At 37.7% G+C, this 16,639-nt stretch overlaps 1 protein-coding gene across 1 annotated transcript in view; it reads right to left on the bottom strand.

Moving 5' to 3' along the window:
- Positions 1–5,946: 5,946 nt before the first annotated feature.
- Positions 5,947–16,639, bottom strand: part of LOC127364292 (gamma-aminobutyric acid receptor subunit beta-2) — a 63,036-nt gene continuing 52,343 nt past the window's right edge. Inside the window, exons 6-10 of the mRNA XM_051401706.1 lie at positions 16,375–16,512; positions 14,313–14,465; positions 11,932–12,176; positions 11,078–11,218; positions 5,947–10,638 (exon numbers count right to left, since the gene is read on the bottom strand). Coding sequence (XP_051257666.1) covers positions 10,291–10,638; positions 11,078–11,218; positions 11,932–12,176; positions 14,313–14,465; positions 16,375–16,512 — 1,025 coding nt within the window. The 3' untranslated portion in view covers positions 5,947–10,290. The remainder of the gene's footprint in view (positions 10,639–11,077; positions 11,219–11,931; positions 12,177–14,312; positions 14,466–16,374; positions 16,513–16,639) is intronic.

The following is a 16,639-nucleotide window of genomic DNA, read 5'->3' as shown; positions in this document are numbered from 1 at the left end:
GAGACAGAAAGACTGTGACTCACATGAAGAGAAACTGAGAAGAAGAAGGCAAGACAGACAAAAGGAATTGTTAATATGACTTTTTTTGGCTCTTGTCAATACACTGTTGCTATGGTGGATGTACAACATGAGGGGAAAATCTTTGATTTTCTTCCAGCAGGAAGAAGCATAGCCTGCCTGCACACTGTAGCATGCATAGTTCAAAGTGATACCATGCAACACAACAAAGTGGCAAAAACACACAGACATGAGCACAGTAACAAAGAGTAAGGACAGACAGACACACACAGAGAAAGACACATGTGCACACCCACCCACACACACACACACACACACACACACACACACACACACACACACACACACACACACAAATAAACCCATTATTACAGGATCACTGTGTTCCTGACTTAAATTCAGCCTGTGGTCGTCTGCAAGCCCAAATCAGGAGTTTGCACCCTGGCTATAACTACCTCCTACTCAACAAATCTAACTCCTCATTCTCTGGCAGAGAAAGTTAATCAAGCTCCAGTTTTTTACTTATAAAATGGTAATTCACCATTGTAGTTAAGAATCTTTTTCATTTCCTAAGCAGAGAACAAACAGATACAGTACATTGTGTAATCTGTTCATCCAGTGCATGTTAGAGCTGGGTTGATTTCCTCGACAAGCGAGCCAGCAGCAAGACATACACAATCACATGGGCACACACATCGGGACTGGCTGACAGTATCTTCGCTCTAATCAGAATCTTAATTAGTCTGCTAGCAGCGTCCCATTAACATATATTCCTCCTAATTAACTAGGGACACACACATACAGAGGGAGAGAGGCTGAGACAGAAAAATTAAAGATGTTTCTTGAAGTTTCGTAAGATGAGAAAATAAATTAACAAAGCAGACTAACAAAAGTAAAGCTTTAATCTGTCAACCTCTTTCTGCCTGGCTGACAGGAAAAAAGCTCAGCTCAGCTCAATAGGTTTGGTGGGCAAAAACTTTGCTAACCAAAGTCAACAGAAATGTTTATCCGTATAGCACTCTGTTCAGATTAATGATTTTAGCCTTGTCAAGTCAACTATGTTACCTAGTTTCTGTGTCTGCATATTTTCACTGGACAAGGGAATGAATGAAAACATCAGACAACATCAGATATCCACGAACACCAGACTAAAACCAGTCACAGTGTGGGCTGAAAAGGGGTCAAAGTCTTCGACCTGGAGTAAGTGCACGGCAGGATAAAGATCAAGGAAGACATTAACATCTGATGGCAGAGACTATCTTTTAACAGACACAGGGTTTATGAACCCCATATGACCATCTGTAATCATGTGACCAACATTTCATACCCAGGTAATGTGATGCAGCAGACCCTGCTACAACTAAGCAGACTCCATGCACTGATCAACGCCACAAAATGTAACAATTAACTGTAAGAAATCTAATAAGTGGACCGTGAGTTTAAAATTTGTCAAACTGCCTTTTTGAATAATTCAAGCTAAACTAGTCATTTTTTTGTCATGCCAGTGGTACCATTTATGTTCTGTTCTGAGTTGTGCATATAGCCTAAAATGAATTGTGTTGCTTTCTGTTACAAGCAATGACTTTTCAGGGTTTTTATTTATTTATTCTGAAGCATGTATTTGTATTTGTTGCTGTCTGTATCCAAAATCCAGTTATCAGTGCTGCTATGTTGATGTTTGTTATCTCATGGTGTCATGGCACATACAAAAGTGTTGCTCACCAAACAGTGAATATTAGAAGTTTGATGTCCTAGCAATGAGGGTCCTTGTTTTCCTCAACTTCACTTAGAATAAATAAATAAATCATCATAATGCCACAAAATTAAATATGATATTGATATGCCGAGATTTATTTTAGTGGTCTAATCTACTGTATGGTAATGCAATTCTTATATATCACACCACTCCTCTTGCTGTTTTAACAGCATTGGCATTCAGTAAAGGATTTTTTTGCATATATGTTACCTGCTCAGTCTGACATTTTTACATAATGACAATAAAGCTGAGATATCAGATTATCTGTCATTGTTGAATGCGCATAAAGTCAATGTAGTAGACAAGTGCGTAATAGCCTATAAACTGATTACAGTTAATCTTATCCCAATGCTTTCAAGTGACTATCCAAAAAGAAAAAGAAAATACTGGAACTGTAAGGAGACAGTGGTGGAGCAAAGACTAAAAGATTAGGGGGGTGTTTCCCAGAAAAAGAGACTTCCAACAACATATTTGTGGCTATAGGAAACTGTTTGTCAGTTGATGTTTATCTGCCATCAAAGGCACTGCTGCCAGACTAGCCCACTGGTTCTGTGGCTTATTTCTCTGCGTATCTTTGTTAAAGTCCTTAGAAGCTACCTGTGGCTAAGGCTGCTACAGTGGAAGGTACAGTACTAATTTTATCCGTGATGCTATAGAACAAGTCTTGCTGTGTCAAACATGATTCATGCAAGTCATTTAAAGTGTAAAACACACATACTTATGCACACTTCCGGCATCTCATCATCATTAAATATCCTCCATAGGTGAGTCACCCCTTACCATAATGCTGGTATGATATCTTGGGTGAACAAACACTGCCTCCCTTTGTCAGTTTAATCTGAAACACTGGATAATTTAGAAAAATCACAACGTGGGTTATACGAAGACACACACACACACACACACACACACACTCAAGCTGTGGGTGATGACCAAAAAGGGTGTTGTGGGTGAAAGATGAAAAGGAGCATTTTGCATTAGACTCTAATGTCTTTGTTGCAATGCCAGGCCTGCCTACAGTTCTTTGTCATGACTCATGTCCTCGTATCCAAAGCCACCAGAGCTCTATTTCTACACCACCGTGGCTCGGTTTCAAATCTCAGCATCACACTGTGCTCATATGAAAAAGGCAATGCAAATTTGAAAAGATCTTTGTTGCCATGGGATGCAGATTCTTTTGATTAAGCTGGCTTACACTGTGCTATGTATGCATTTTGAACACACATTATGAGCTGAAGATGGCACAATATCTGCCAACAAACAGCTTCCATTAAAACTTTGAACTGTTTCCGTGCTTTGCCCAAGGGCACTACAGTTTTTTGGTTTGTGGCATCTCATTCATCCTCGTATTATTTCTTACAGAAGTGTAAAATCTGTCAGTGTGCAATCATGTTGCGCTGCTTCATATCAGCAGTCCGTAGTGACAGCTGTCTTCCAGAAACCACATTCTCTCATTAACAGCTTCATGTCAGTATCAAGATCTGAACCAGGGACATTCTGGGGCCAGGGACATGCCCGTCTGCCTCTCTCACCACAAGATCACCAGAGTGCCGATCACACGCCCCACGTTTGGGGGCCAAAGCACTCACAGTTTATGGAAATACAGCGCTCCCACTTGTCATACTGGAAATCTTTGATCATGGCGGATTCCTTGGCCACCTACAGTTGTAGCACGAGTAACACAGTGAGAAACTTTTCATCTTGGAACAGTGGTGGGCTGTCTGAAGGACAGGGCCAAAAAAAATGAAAAGCTACATGCGGTGGGACGCTAAGTCATGATGCATTTATGGTGAAACAGTTCCAAGGTCTGCTTAAGATTAAAAATGTTTTATGGGCTTTTAAGTTTAATTAGTACACATCTGTAATGACACACAGAGAAAGTATTAACCATTTACAAGCATGTGGAAGCCATGTTTTTCTAGCATATAGCCTATATGGCACTCCATCGTATGTTCTCCACTGTAATGGCGCCCCAAAAAGAAAAACGATTTCTTGCAGAATTTGGCTACTGTAGAGGATATTTCATCTATCGTAGGGGCATCCAAGAGGGCACTTTTGCTGCCTTTTTTTGTTTGCCCTCCTTGTTTACATGTGAGGACCATTTAATTTTTTTTAAATCCATTGAAGGATCCTGAGGAATTGCTCACTGAGCCTTACAAGTCACATGTATTGTTCTTTAGCAATTATCAATTAGTTTGAGTTAAGTCTGAGATCAAATTGTACTGCAAAAGTTTATTCACATATCATTGATACTATATAATATACTACATGGGTAATGATACTCAAGAGCTTGGGTAGAAGTAAGAGGCTATTTTGAGTGGATATGTGTGTTTTTTTAATAATTGCTGTTCCATCTTGAGACCTTGAAAAGGCAGCTGCAGTTATTATAGCATTCTTACAGATTTAATGAACCAGGCTGCAAGGCCTCTTGGCTGAGATAAAACAACAACATGAAACTCTGATTCCTTGTTCACAGCTGAACTCAAGTTTTCTTAGAGATACACTGTTTTTTTGACCTTTGACAGCACATTTATGCAAAAGTACACTGACTATTTAGCCTTTAGAAGCCACATTTCCTGAACTATACAAGGGCTACAACTGCTTTTGATGATAATATACAGTCATTTTTATAAAAGAAATACTGCAGTTAAAAATAGAGCAGCAACATTGGTGCATTGATTGTGTGAACTCCAGTGTGCTGAAATATGCAGGATGATAAATGTACTTTTTGCATAATTTCCCATAAATGACTGCTTTTTAATTTCTTCCTTGTGTAGAGCACATATTTTATGATATCTTATAAATAAAGTATGTCTTAATAAACTATCTCCCATTCAACCCTATCACCAGACAGAATGTTAATATTGGAAAATTCGGCAAAAACCCCACATATTGTTCAGTGACAGTATTTTTTTTATAATGTATAATGTCTTAATATGGCAATTACAATATGCAAGGGAAAGATGATGGTTATGACTATAAGCTGAGGTTAACATTAGGCGACTTAAGTTGGTTACAAGAAAGATTGTGGTTAAGGTCAATAAAAAAGACAATTAAAGTCTGCCATTCTAGGACATTCACATATTAAATAAAACAAAGGCTGGAAAAAACATTGTGTAGGAAAAACAGAATGCTCCGATTGATATAAATTTTAACTTAACTGTTTTTTTCTGCAGCTGTTGAGTCAAGTCGTTCTTATATATAACCCAAAATCACAAATCATGAATTTGAGATATTCACAAAAGAGGCAACGACCCCATTCACACAGAGGAAGAGAGAGACAAGGCATGTTGCATGTTGAATGCCTCCTGGAGGACGAAGATCCAGATTCAAAAAGTCTGGAATGAGGCACCAACACCCAAAGGGAGAGAGAGAGGTCCGATGGTTCAGCACAGAAACGGTACTGGAGTGAATGTTTGGCAGAGAGACATGAACTGCCTCTGATTCAATGAATGTTTTCAGACAGATGAAAAGAATCTGTACATAGCTTTGCTCAAAAGCTTTAGCTAAATAAAGATCAGGTCAGAGTTGAGCTGCTGTGATCAGTTTGAAGTGTTTCTATGCAGAATGTTATGACTGGTCGTAAAGGAGTAGGAATGTTCTGATACCACAATACTTAACCAGCAGGAGCATCTCTCAACTCCCAATAAGCATTATTTCCCTAGACAGTTTAATGTGTATTACTGATCTCTGATGTGACGCCTTAAAATTGAAATGCAAATGCATGAGCAGTGGTTTGGAAAATTTACATTGCCAGCAAGTATAAAAGTGACCTTGTAGCTACTGAGCTTTGGAATAAAGTTGTCTGAAAACTAAACAAACTTTGCCTGTCAGTATTAAATCCACAAATCACATAAAAGTACAACAATTTCTTTAGAAAAATAGTGTAAGAATGTGATCTGTACCATATTACACGGGTTAATGCCATTTCATTAAAACAAAACTGGTTCACTTACTGAGTTCACTGTAACTTTATATATGAATTAAGTTTCATGGTGTTTGTTCCAGTTGTACAAATAAATAACTAGTATATGTCGGCTGAGACTCAAACAAAAGACCCCAATTAATTGTGTTAGTGTTGTGAGGTTGAGGTTTTGGGGACATCCAGTCCTTTTAGTAAGGAACTTTGATAAACTGGTAAACAGTTTCCTGCAATAATAAACACTCACAGATTTAGAACTGTATACAATATTTATTGACAATGTATTCATTTCCATAGGTTTTCCATAAAGACAGACACTGACTTTTACAGGGCTTATCTTTGAGAAGGGTTCAGCTCTGGGTTTCTGGGAATGTTCTCGTGGGTGGCACATACAAGGATTTCTCAAGGTGGAGGGTGTTGAGAGGGTAAGAAGGATTGATGCTCCTTGGAGTGAAGTCCAGGGCAGCAGGAGGCTAAGGCTTCTTCTGTGAGTGTGTGCAAACATACACTGTCACCAAGATATGTCATTTAGGCTATAGGATGTCAGTCTGTCCTTGCTCTCCAGAGAAGACTCTGTTGTCTGATTAAAACCTTGCATTTCCAAAAACCTTTACTTTCCGGGAATTAAAAAACAAAAGCCACTTTCAACCATGTCCAACCATGTAGACTTTATAACTTTATACAAGGGATCATGAACGATTTTGTAAGCATACATGTCATTGAGTTTTCAGAATCCCCAGAAGACACATGTAATCATTCTGTATAGTATAAATGTGAAAATTGCCAAAATTGGACTTACAAGGTTTTGCCAAGCAACAGTGTTCGCAGTTTTATTTTTTTACACAGAGTATAGAAGTATAAAAATATATGAAACAAAAACGCGCTGTGAAGTACAACCACATATTCAAAGTGTAGAACTTATGAAGCAGACCTTTCTTGCCAGTTTCTGTTGTGCTTTGGAAACACATTACTGTCTGGCCAACATACATCCACCACACACTCTCACACTCAAATACACCATATCATTCTACATACAGTATTATTCTGAAGATTAAACTGTGTGTGTGTGTGTGTGTGTGTGTGTGTGTGTGTGTGTGTGTGTGTGTGTGTGTGTATATATATATATATAGCTTATCTCAGGTTATTAAGTTATATTGGGTAGGTTGACACTTTCCTATGGCTGAGGTGGATTTAGGTGTTTAGATTCTGCCAATGCTAGATAAAGTGTATATGTGTACTGTTTACACTATTAAGGGACTTGTGTTAAACAGATAAAACAAATTACAGAGAAAACATCTGAAACAAGCTCACTAAAGTACTTTTCCTTAGGTAATGTACAATTCTTGGGTTTAAAGTTGTAGTTTGTGGTTGTAGTGTCCTTAGTAGTGTGAATTGTGCTGACCTGAGATGTTTAACTTTCGATGCTGATACAAAGGCCTCACTAGCCTTGCTATCGCTTGACCCTTTGTGTGTATGTACGTACTGTGTGTGTGTGTGTGTGTGTGTGTGTGTGTGTGTGTGTGTGTTTGATAAAGATGTTTACATTAAGCTGTATTTAGCTGATCATTGGTACAAGAAATTGTTATACGTTTGCTGACACATTACAGCAAATTCATGCTGCAAAAGAATATCAACTACATTCATGATTACATATTACATTTTGGCAAAACAAAAGAAATGTGCTTTGACAAATAGAACAAAAAGAAACAAAAAGTGATCAAGTGATGCTGTAAAATAAATCAGCTTTTGCATTCTCTTAATCCAGTATACATGATATTGAAAAGGTCCTTTTGCATTTTCTGTTTAAAGGTCATAGGTATTTATTTACAGTAATAATATGTTCCTGATTAATAATATACTGATATGTACATAATGATTTAAATATGTTTTTAGGGGACATGATCCCAAATTTGTGTTCAACTCATAATCATCCATAGAAAACTTTACAATGCCAATAATCAGTTTTCTAGTAGAAGTCAGAATCTATCTGGATCCCTTCAGATATGTGTTTCTTTACAAAATAAACAAAATTGCTTAAAGAAAGGTATATTAAAAACAAGAAAGATCTGAAGAAGAACATTGTTGACGTAATCACCAGAACAATAAAAAACAAAATAAAAAGCAATATACTATGTGCAGTTTTCAGTACCTCTATCAACACAATGTGAAAATAATTAATTTTGATGAGGAACATGTAAACAACAGTGAGGTGAACGTCCAATGTTCAAAGTGAACTGGACTTTATTGTAAGGTAGAACTATGCAAAATGTTCAACCAAATTTTACATTTCAGTTGTTGGGCAGTGCTTGTGAAAATGCATCATTGTGTCATTCTTAAAACAGTCACAACTGTTGAGTAAATGCTTGATAGAAAAATGTAAATATTTTTAACATCATCATAAATACTGGCAATATCAATCAGACATACTCTTTATAAATTAATTACAGACGTACTGTATGTATGCTCATTTGTAAGGTGAATTAAACACAAAAAGCACAAATGAAATGAAACAATTCAGAGAGAAAGGAGAAAGTGACAGAAACAGAATATCAAGGAATTACTACTGTACAGAGCATGCAGTGAGACATAACTGTATATGGCTACATTTTAAGTAAACAATTAGAATACGAATGCTCACTCACACCTCCACAAACAAAATGAATGGTGTACCAGGAGAAATCATCCCTTTAAAATCATAAATTATATTTGCTGTTTTAGGTGAACTCAAAATAAGCATGTGAGACAAAGGAGACAAAGGCTCCAGTTACTAGTTCTCATTTAAGTGTGATTTTAATTACCTTCTCTTCCTTTCTATGTTTGCATTTCACTCTTTGAATGATTTCATACTTTGTGTGTGCACAGGCCATAACAATAGAGTTCATTCAAACTGACAGTGTTGCAAATCTATGGGGAGGGGGACATGACACACTTGTGTATTGCAGCCCTAGTTGTATTCTTAAATTTTAACCTCGCTGTAACCGAAACATAAAATGTGATCATAGTCATATTAATAAAGTTCCTCTATATACAGCCCCTATAAGCACCAGGTATTAGAAGAACTATGGTACAGCCTCTATGGCTTTTAAGAACTTGTGTGCAAAACCTTTATAAAATCTAGCTTGTGTACATACAGTCAAAAGCACAGCATCATTAGTATCTGTAATAAATTCATTTTGGAATTGCGTCTATGTTCTTTATGATCATCAACCTATTTTTCAATCAGGAAACAATACAGGAGTAAGAGGTTTTGAACCTATAATATGATATCCTAATCTGGTTTGGGAGGCAGTTACAATAGGACGACTCATTGGTAACAAAAATAAATAAATCATCTGCATAAAAAGATGATATAATAATGGTTTCAAAAGCTGACATTTGATGATTTTTGTGCTTTTAATTCATTCTGGCCTTTCGATGGATCAATGGAGTCATTAAAATAATTTATTGTGTCCATTAAGTGCCTTGTCAGCAGTTGTGGACATTTTTAAAGGTACTGTAAATATGTAGAATATATATCAAGAAAGTGAGATTAGAGAGCTGCAAGGGAATTTTGTAGTTCATATTATCCCTATAATAAATGCTAGGTGATATTTGCTCAAAGACTAAACTACTCAGATACAGTCCCCATACCATGTATTTGTGCTTTGGGATTAAATCCAATATTAATAATTATGATAAGATATAAGTAAAGCCAATTTGGCTGAATACAGATATTTGAGATTTTCTTTCTTACATATTTCTGTCTTACTCTTTTTGTTCTTTACTCTCTTTGAACAGACACCATTAACAGAACATAATACTGACAATCCAAATTGGCTGTATTAGCCTTAAGCCTCTATACATTATGCCAGTATGTATTTTCCCCTTCAACAAGCTTATTAAGTGCAATCTGAGTTAAAACCCGGAGGTTTTGGAATGATCTTAGTTCTTAATAGTTAATGCCACCATAAAAATGGTTTATGAACTCAGAAAATGCTCAGAAATAAATCAAATAGTTCTCCCAATATATTAAAGTAGAAAAGGGTTGATCTGAAATGTCTTTCCCATTACATAATATTACACATTGTTAACTTTAGGCCTCTATAATATTAATAGGAAATTAATTCCAGTAACAATACATTTATGACATAACTTATCTTAAAAAACCCTGTTGACCTGAAACTTGCTTCAGCACTTTTTAAGTAGTGTCAGTGAAAGTATCGGCCATTTATATATGTCAGCTTGTCAGTTTGTATCTAACTGATATGATATTTTGGCAATGAATTGTGTATGCTGTAAATCTAACATGATAAAAACATAAAAAATATTCAAACAAACATTTAAAAAAATGTTTCACAATTCACAAAATATTTAAAATTTTAAACAACTACTCAGGAACAGGCACCTTATATGTTTGTAATCTCTCTTTTATAAGGTTTTCACGTGTTAGCCAGCAAATGTGGTATTCCAAGATATGATGGATCTTGTCCTGAATATAATAATTCAGTCCAGTATTACGAGATTACATAAAAAATGAAACAAACCAGATACAAACAAGAAATGAGCAACATATTTTGCTGTTTGTTCTTGCCCTCACCGATGTCCTTTTTTTCTTTTAATTGACATAGTAAAGCCAGTAAACAATGTTGAAGAAGGAAAAGACAGTTGGGAAGATTATCCTCGACCATTTGTCAATAGAGTTTACATCAGTCAAGTCTGGGATGTTGATCTTTAGCTGTGAAGCGCGCCTCCGTAGTCGGCTCTTCTTTTGAGTCATGTGGCACTCCAGCGTGTTTCTTCCAAAGTTGTGCCTGGCCAGTCCTGCTTTGCGGTATTGTAGCGTTGAGCTGTCATATGTCAGCATTGTATTTCGTGGGTCATTGAGACCCAGAGCCAGCTCTGACACGCCCATGTCATTCTTGATGTCCAGGGTGCCTAAAAGAATGTTTTCATGTGGGTCCATCTGCCCAAGGAAAATAGTCAAGTCAACATTTTTTCTCTAATAAATAACATTTTACTAAATAAATAATAAAAAAGTAGAAAATAATGTTTAAAAAAATGTGGAGACAGTATATTACAGATATATTACTTCAGAATATATTAACTATTTATGAGATTATGTGTGTTATCATGATCTATGGACCATTTTAGCATCTTTCAGTTTATGGCTTTTGTTTTACCTTCCTAGCACCAAACAGCAGAGAGACAAAGTTAACAACTTGCCGGTAAACATAATGGAGTATTTAATTGTGATTAATGAGCCAGATATTTCCCTCAGCAGTTGGTGAAGATTAACCCAACCAAAGAATATTGGCCTTATTTTGGCCAGGTGGCCAAAAACAAATACATATATGCATAATATGATTGTGTTGTGTGTACAAAAGAGTAGTATTTTGTGGTACCTTATTCTTTTGATCGCCAAGTCCGATTGCTGCGTCATCCACAAAGATTGGTTCCCACATCGAGTCATGACCATCAAGATCCCTTTGTTTCATTCTTGCATACAGAGTATCATCTCTGCCAACTACATTCCCCACCAGCCACTGCAAGCAAATGGCATCAACATGGTTACTGAAAACTAGTGGAAGGAGGTTTTATTTGTTTCGGTGGATATTGGTTGGCAACAATGTACATTTTATAAGTAAATTAACTAAATCCTTGTGTTCACTAGTAAGTACAGAATGCTTGTGGTCACAAACAGCAGTACACAGTTTTAACTGGAGTTTCCTCTTGTTATCAAATTATTAAAAACACAAATCTAGTTTAATTTTCATCCTTTGCCTTAACTTAATGTCATTCTACTCAGTATTCAACTGATATCAGCATGTCCATGTATATCCGTGTTATGGACGCCATTTTGCATCTCTACTAGTAATCATTTGGCTCATGTTAACTGGGAGCAAAATTGTGAAAGCTAATGCAACTCTTTCAAGACAAACAGCCAAGTGGCTCAGAGACCTTCTTTCACCCTGTTTCAGCTCAACAGGCATAGTAAAAGGTTATTAGCCTGGCTTAAATTGGCACAGTGTAGGCAGGAAACATTAGGTCAACCCTCCATTGGAGTCATTATTCTGAGCTCCTTAGACAGCTTTATGAATAATACAATTTTCATGGCAAAGAAAAGAAAATGTTTGATTCTGTGAATCTAGAGCTTTTTCTTTTCTTTCCTTTTCCTTTTTTTGGGGGGTGGGGTGGGGGGTTCTAAATGAAACTAAAATGCAGGTCTACAAACTGAGGCAAGCTAAGCTATTTTTACCTTGTGTTGGTCCATCCTCATCTTTTCGTTGTTGGCTGTAGCTGTCTTTTCAGCTGCCTTTTTCTGACGCTGAGGACCCCGTCCGAAGAAGATGTAGTTTACCAGTGCATACTCCAGCAGAGCCAGGAAGACAAAGACAAAGCAGCCCATGAGGTACATGTCTATGGCCTTGACATAGGGGATTTTGGGGAGGGTTTCTCTCAGGTGGGTGTTAATGGTAGTCATGGTGAGCACCGTGGTAATACCTGGTGGAGAAAGACCACATTCATTACATTGAAACAGAAATGGTGTGGTGAGTCATGAATGTTAAAATAACAAAATAAGAGTTAGTTCTGCTTTATAAACTACATATTTGGCATTGGCATATATGTGTCTATGAAATCAATTGCACCACTACTACTTACTTACAACTAAGTTCAGTGTGTGGCAGTTTGAATCCTTCCAACTGCAAGACACCTTTGTGATCAACTTGTTACCATGTCTGTGCTTCATTAAGCCTGTCAGGATCAATGGAACTGAGGGGCTTACCCCCACGACTTCAAACTATGCATTGGGAGACGAGCTAAAAGACGTGCACCTAAAGCAGTGCAGCAATTTGAAATTCAAATGTCAACCTTGGTCTTGTTCATTAGTGGAGAACTCCTACTGAGAAAAGTTGTAGACGGTTTTCAAAAGCCTCAGCCAGCAAGCTGTGGGGATAGTTACTGTCGGATTGACTGTGCATATCAATGTGTTGAGTTTGTGCTTATTATGAGTGACACGCTACCCCTAGCTAGCAGTAGTTTAATTTAATATTTTTGCCATTTTAGAACTGGCTCTTGGATGTAGTGTGCTGACTATAGTGTGTGTCTATGGTATTATCTATATGCAGGAATTATATAAGCGGCTGATTCTAAAGCTTAAATATGATTAAATAATTGTGTTCTCAGCTCCTATAGGGCTCACGAATCCACCCCAATGCACCTGTATATTCTACTTTGAAAGCACACACAGTGTGATTATTTAAGGCAATTTCTATTAAAGCCTCAGTAAACAATTACTTAATTATTATACAGCTGTTACAAAGCTGTCAGGTGACAGCTCAAAATAGGATTCAGGCAATTTTCCCAGGCATTTGCTGCAAGAGCTTAACAATAACAACAAAGGATTTCTGCAGCACAGTGGCCATGTGATTCAGCCATTACAGGTCCATTTTAATGCCTGAAAGCAGGTCAGAGTAAAGTGGTTCCTGAATCCAGTGTAGACTGGGGGGGTGACCGAACATTTCCCAACTCTGCTGACCCTCCTCCATTATGGAGCATTACTTTTTTTTTCATTAAATCCCATGCATGCCTTCCCCGCGGATCACTAAATGCAGCTCAGTCGTCAATCAGCAAAATTGCCTTGTCGACTAAAGCGAGGGATGGGTAGAAGGATGGATGAAGCTGGGTGGGTGGAGTTGGGTGAAAAGAAGACAGGGAGCTTCCAATAAACACAGAATAAGTTGGAACCTCAATACAAACCTCACAGGCTACATGGGGTTTACATAATCGAGAATGACGGGGTGAAATTGTGACTTCCAGAAAAGCACAGAGGCTCTCGAATCAAAGTGGAAACAAATCACTGGGATGGATATTTGACCCTGTTAACACTCACAGTCATAATATATCATATAATATAACAAAGCACAGTAATTAATTAACTAATTTATGAAGGTAAAAAGATAAGATGAAAATTTTAAATAACTGTATGAATATGAATCTTTACAATGAAAAGTCATGGCCTTTGCAGCACTGAAAACAGTCCCTCCAGAAAAACGTGATTATGCGATCGCATAATTCAATGCATAATCAGCCAAAGTCCACATATTTATGCAGGGGCCGCATTTTCGTTGCAAAAAAAGTCACATATATCTTAGCAGAAAGTTGAAAAATGTTGTGTTTACTTCACACAAGAGCAGCCATTTTCCCCTGTTGCCATGGGAACGTAATGAAGTGATGTAATGAAGTGACGTAATTACACGACGTGAACATCATCGAAAAGCTGCAAACGCCGCGATGAAGCCGCAGTTTATGCAAGTTCCCGCATATTCCATCACATTTTTTAAGAAAACGTGCCGCATAATCAAGGATTTTTGCCCGCAACAATCACAAAAAAACAATGCGTTTTTTGGAAGGACTGTGAAAAGTGCATTTGATACCCTAAATGTTCCCTGCCTTTGCCCTTCAAGTGAATGATGTGAATATGAATGCTATGAAGTGAAAAAAAATTAAATCCATGAATTGCTTTCTCTCGGATTTCCCTAGTGAGTTGATTTCAGTGCCAGTACAATCTTCTTTGAAATGTCCACCCCTGTTTCAACCATCCCGCCTATCTGTCTATATTTGTATTGCAGGCCTCACCTAGAGCCACTCTGGCAGCAGAGGCGTCATAGTTGATCCAGAAGGAGACCCAGGAGAGGATGGTGATAAGTATAGAAGGCATGTATGTCTGCAAGATGAAGTACCCAATGTTTCTCTTCAGCTTAAAACTCAGGGACAGACGAGGGTAAGCACCTGCAGAGATGGGACGGGGGAAGAAAAAAAGCAAGTAGATGCAGTGTTGGGTGATGTATTTGCCAGGTATCCAGGACTTTATGTTTTTTTGATAATGCTATTTTAGAGATCTCCCATAAAGTGAATATTTTGGGATGTTTTCAGACCTCAGCATAAGTTAAAACAAGAAGTTTTGCTGCCAAAACAACACAACAGGTAAAACAGGTGTAAAAAAAACAGATGATTTCTGATCTGCCCTATCTATGGTAAGGTTATGGTTAAATTTATGCACAACATATTATTAGTAAAAGGTTAAGTTGTTTTGATGATTAAAAGCAACCAATCCATCCACCCATCGCCTACATATGCGGGCTTTCGCACTCTTTTCACTATATCGGTTTTACTATGTTTTACTATGATACGCTATGCAAGGGATCTTAAAATGTAGACTGTACTTCTTTAGCAGTTCTTCTTCCAAGCTTTTTATCAACATTAGGTTTCCATACTGTAAATCATCACATCAACAATGTGGACTACTGAGTCCCATCCAGTCATATAGTCTCCGATCCCTGGGTTGTCCATTGCAGAAGAACTCAGTAAAAAGCCATATTTGCTGTCTTCACTGAACTGAAGCATCAGCGCTCTCCAGAATTACCTGTTCGCTATTGCCTGTGCAAGAGGTTTGATGGCTTGTCTGTTGAGGGTCCTGCTTTTTTTTTGCTTATCTATGCTCTATTTGAAATAAGCCCACAGCAGGGTTTTGGTAATAGCAAATTGTATCAGCACACATATTTCTCTCCTTAGGGAATTGGCTATATTTTGGTTGCATTACAACTGAATAGGGAAAGGCACCACAAGAAGAGATAGAAAACACTGAAATAAACAGTTTATTGCAGAAACAGAAGCTGGGCACAGGAGAAAGATTAAGTCTTTTTAATGAAGGCAGCAAAAATCCACCAGCCTCAGCTTCTCTTGGACTTTCACCACTTAGATCTGCTATTTCAGTTATGTGAGCATGAAGCACTGAATTATTTCTTTATGAAGTGAGGAAACAGCTTGGGTAGAAAATGACAGGACGTAGGTGCAACAGTGAATATATATTATTCATAAGGACAACAATGACATTGCCCATCCTTGGTGTGAAACATGACTCTTGCATTGGATAAATGCCCAAGCACTTGTGCTGACGTTTGCATCTCTGAGTGACCCCCAGGTCGGTCTCTCCATATCGCAACAGCCAGCATGGTAAAAGGGAATCCCCCGTCTGCCATATCTCTCATCAGGCACATAGTGAAGGGACACACTTTGGTAGACTTACTTGCATTCATATTAATGGACAACAAACACAGGCACACACACATGCATACAAACATTGTGCATTCATCAGGAAGCATTATGTTATTAATAGGGTTATGTGAAATGTGTGACCCTTGCAGACAAATTGAGTCCTCTCATTGGCGCTCTCTACCCTCTTATTGCATTCATGTTCTGCTTTCATTCAGCACAGTACCCAGGAACGGTATTCAGTAGAACTGCTGTCCCGCTTACATTTACTCGCTTGCATGACAAATTCATGAATATGAAAATGCAGTAGAGGTGAATATTTCATTGTATCAGACAGCATTCTTTTTGTTTATTGCTGTTAAATAAGTCATGGTGTCTTCTGTCTCCCAGGACTGCACTAGTTTTCCATGCACTGCATGTTTGTGCATTTACATAACATTTTGCATTTCGGAAAATTATTGTATGCTATAAGATAGATAATAGATAATAAGATAATATTTACAGAGCTAATAATACTGAATTGCATAAGGTTGTATTAGTGTTGCTGGTTGTGTGTTCAACCTCGTACAGTTGACTAATTAAGCCTAAATTGGTCTCTTTTATTACTGCCGTGATTTATGTATTTCAGCCCGTTTGTTCACATTACCTGTGGAGAAGACGACATTCTTGGAGATGAGTTTATGATCCACAATGGAGAACTGCGGCAGTTCAATCTTGTCCACCCCCGTCACGGCATTGTCTCCGCCTCGCCAGTAGAACTCAATGTCATCTGTAGTGTAACCATCTGAGATGGAGTACAGAGAACAGGAATTACTAAGGGATGTTAATATTCTGTATGTATGTTCATCATAATCATGTCCCATCTGGATCACAGTCCAGTTAATTAATCACTTGGCACCCGATTAGGTTTG

This window comes from Dicentrarchus labrax, unplaced genomic scaffold (genome assembly GCF_905237075.1).
Source record: "Dicentrarchus labrax unplaced genomic scaffold, dlabrax2021, whole genome shotgun sequence".
Classification (NCBI taxonomy): Eukaryota; Metazoa; Chordata; class Actinopteri; family Moronidae; genus Dicentrarchus; species Dicentrarchus labrax.
The sequence above is the reverse complement of the archived record's forward strand: the minus strand, read 5'-3'. Positions and strand labels throughout refer to the sequence as shown.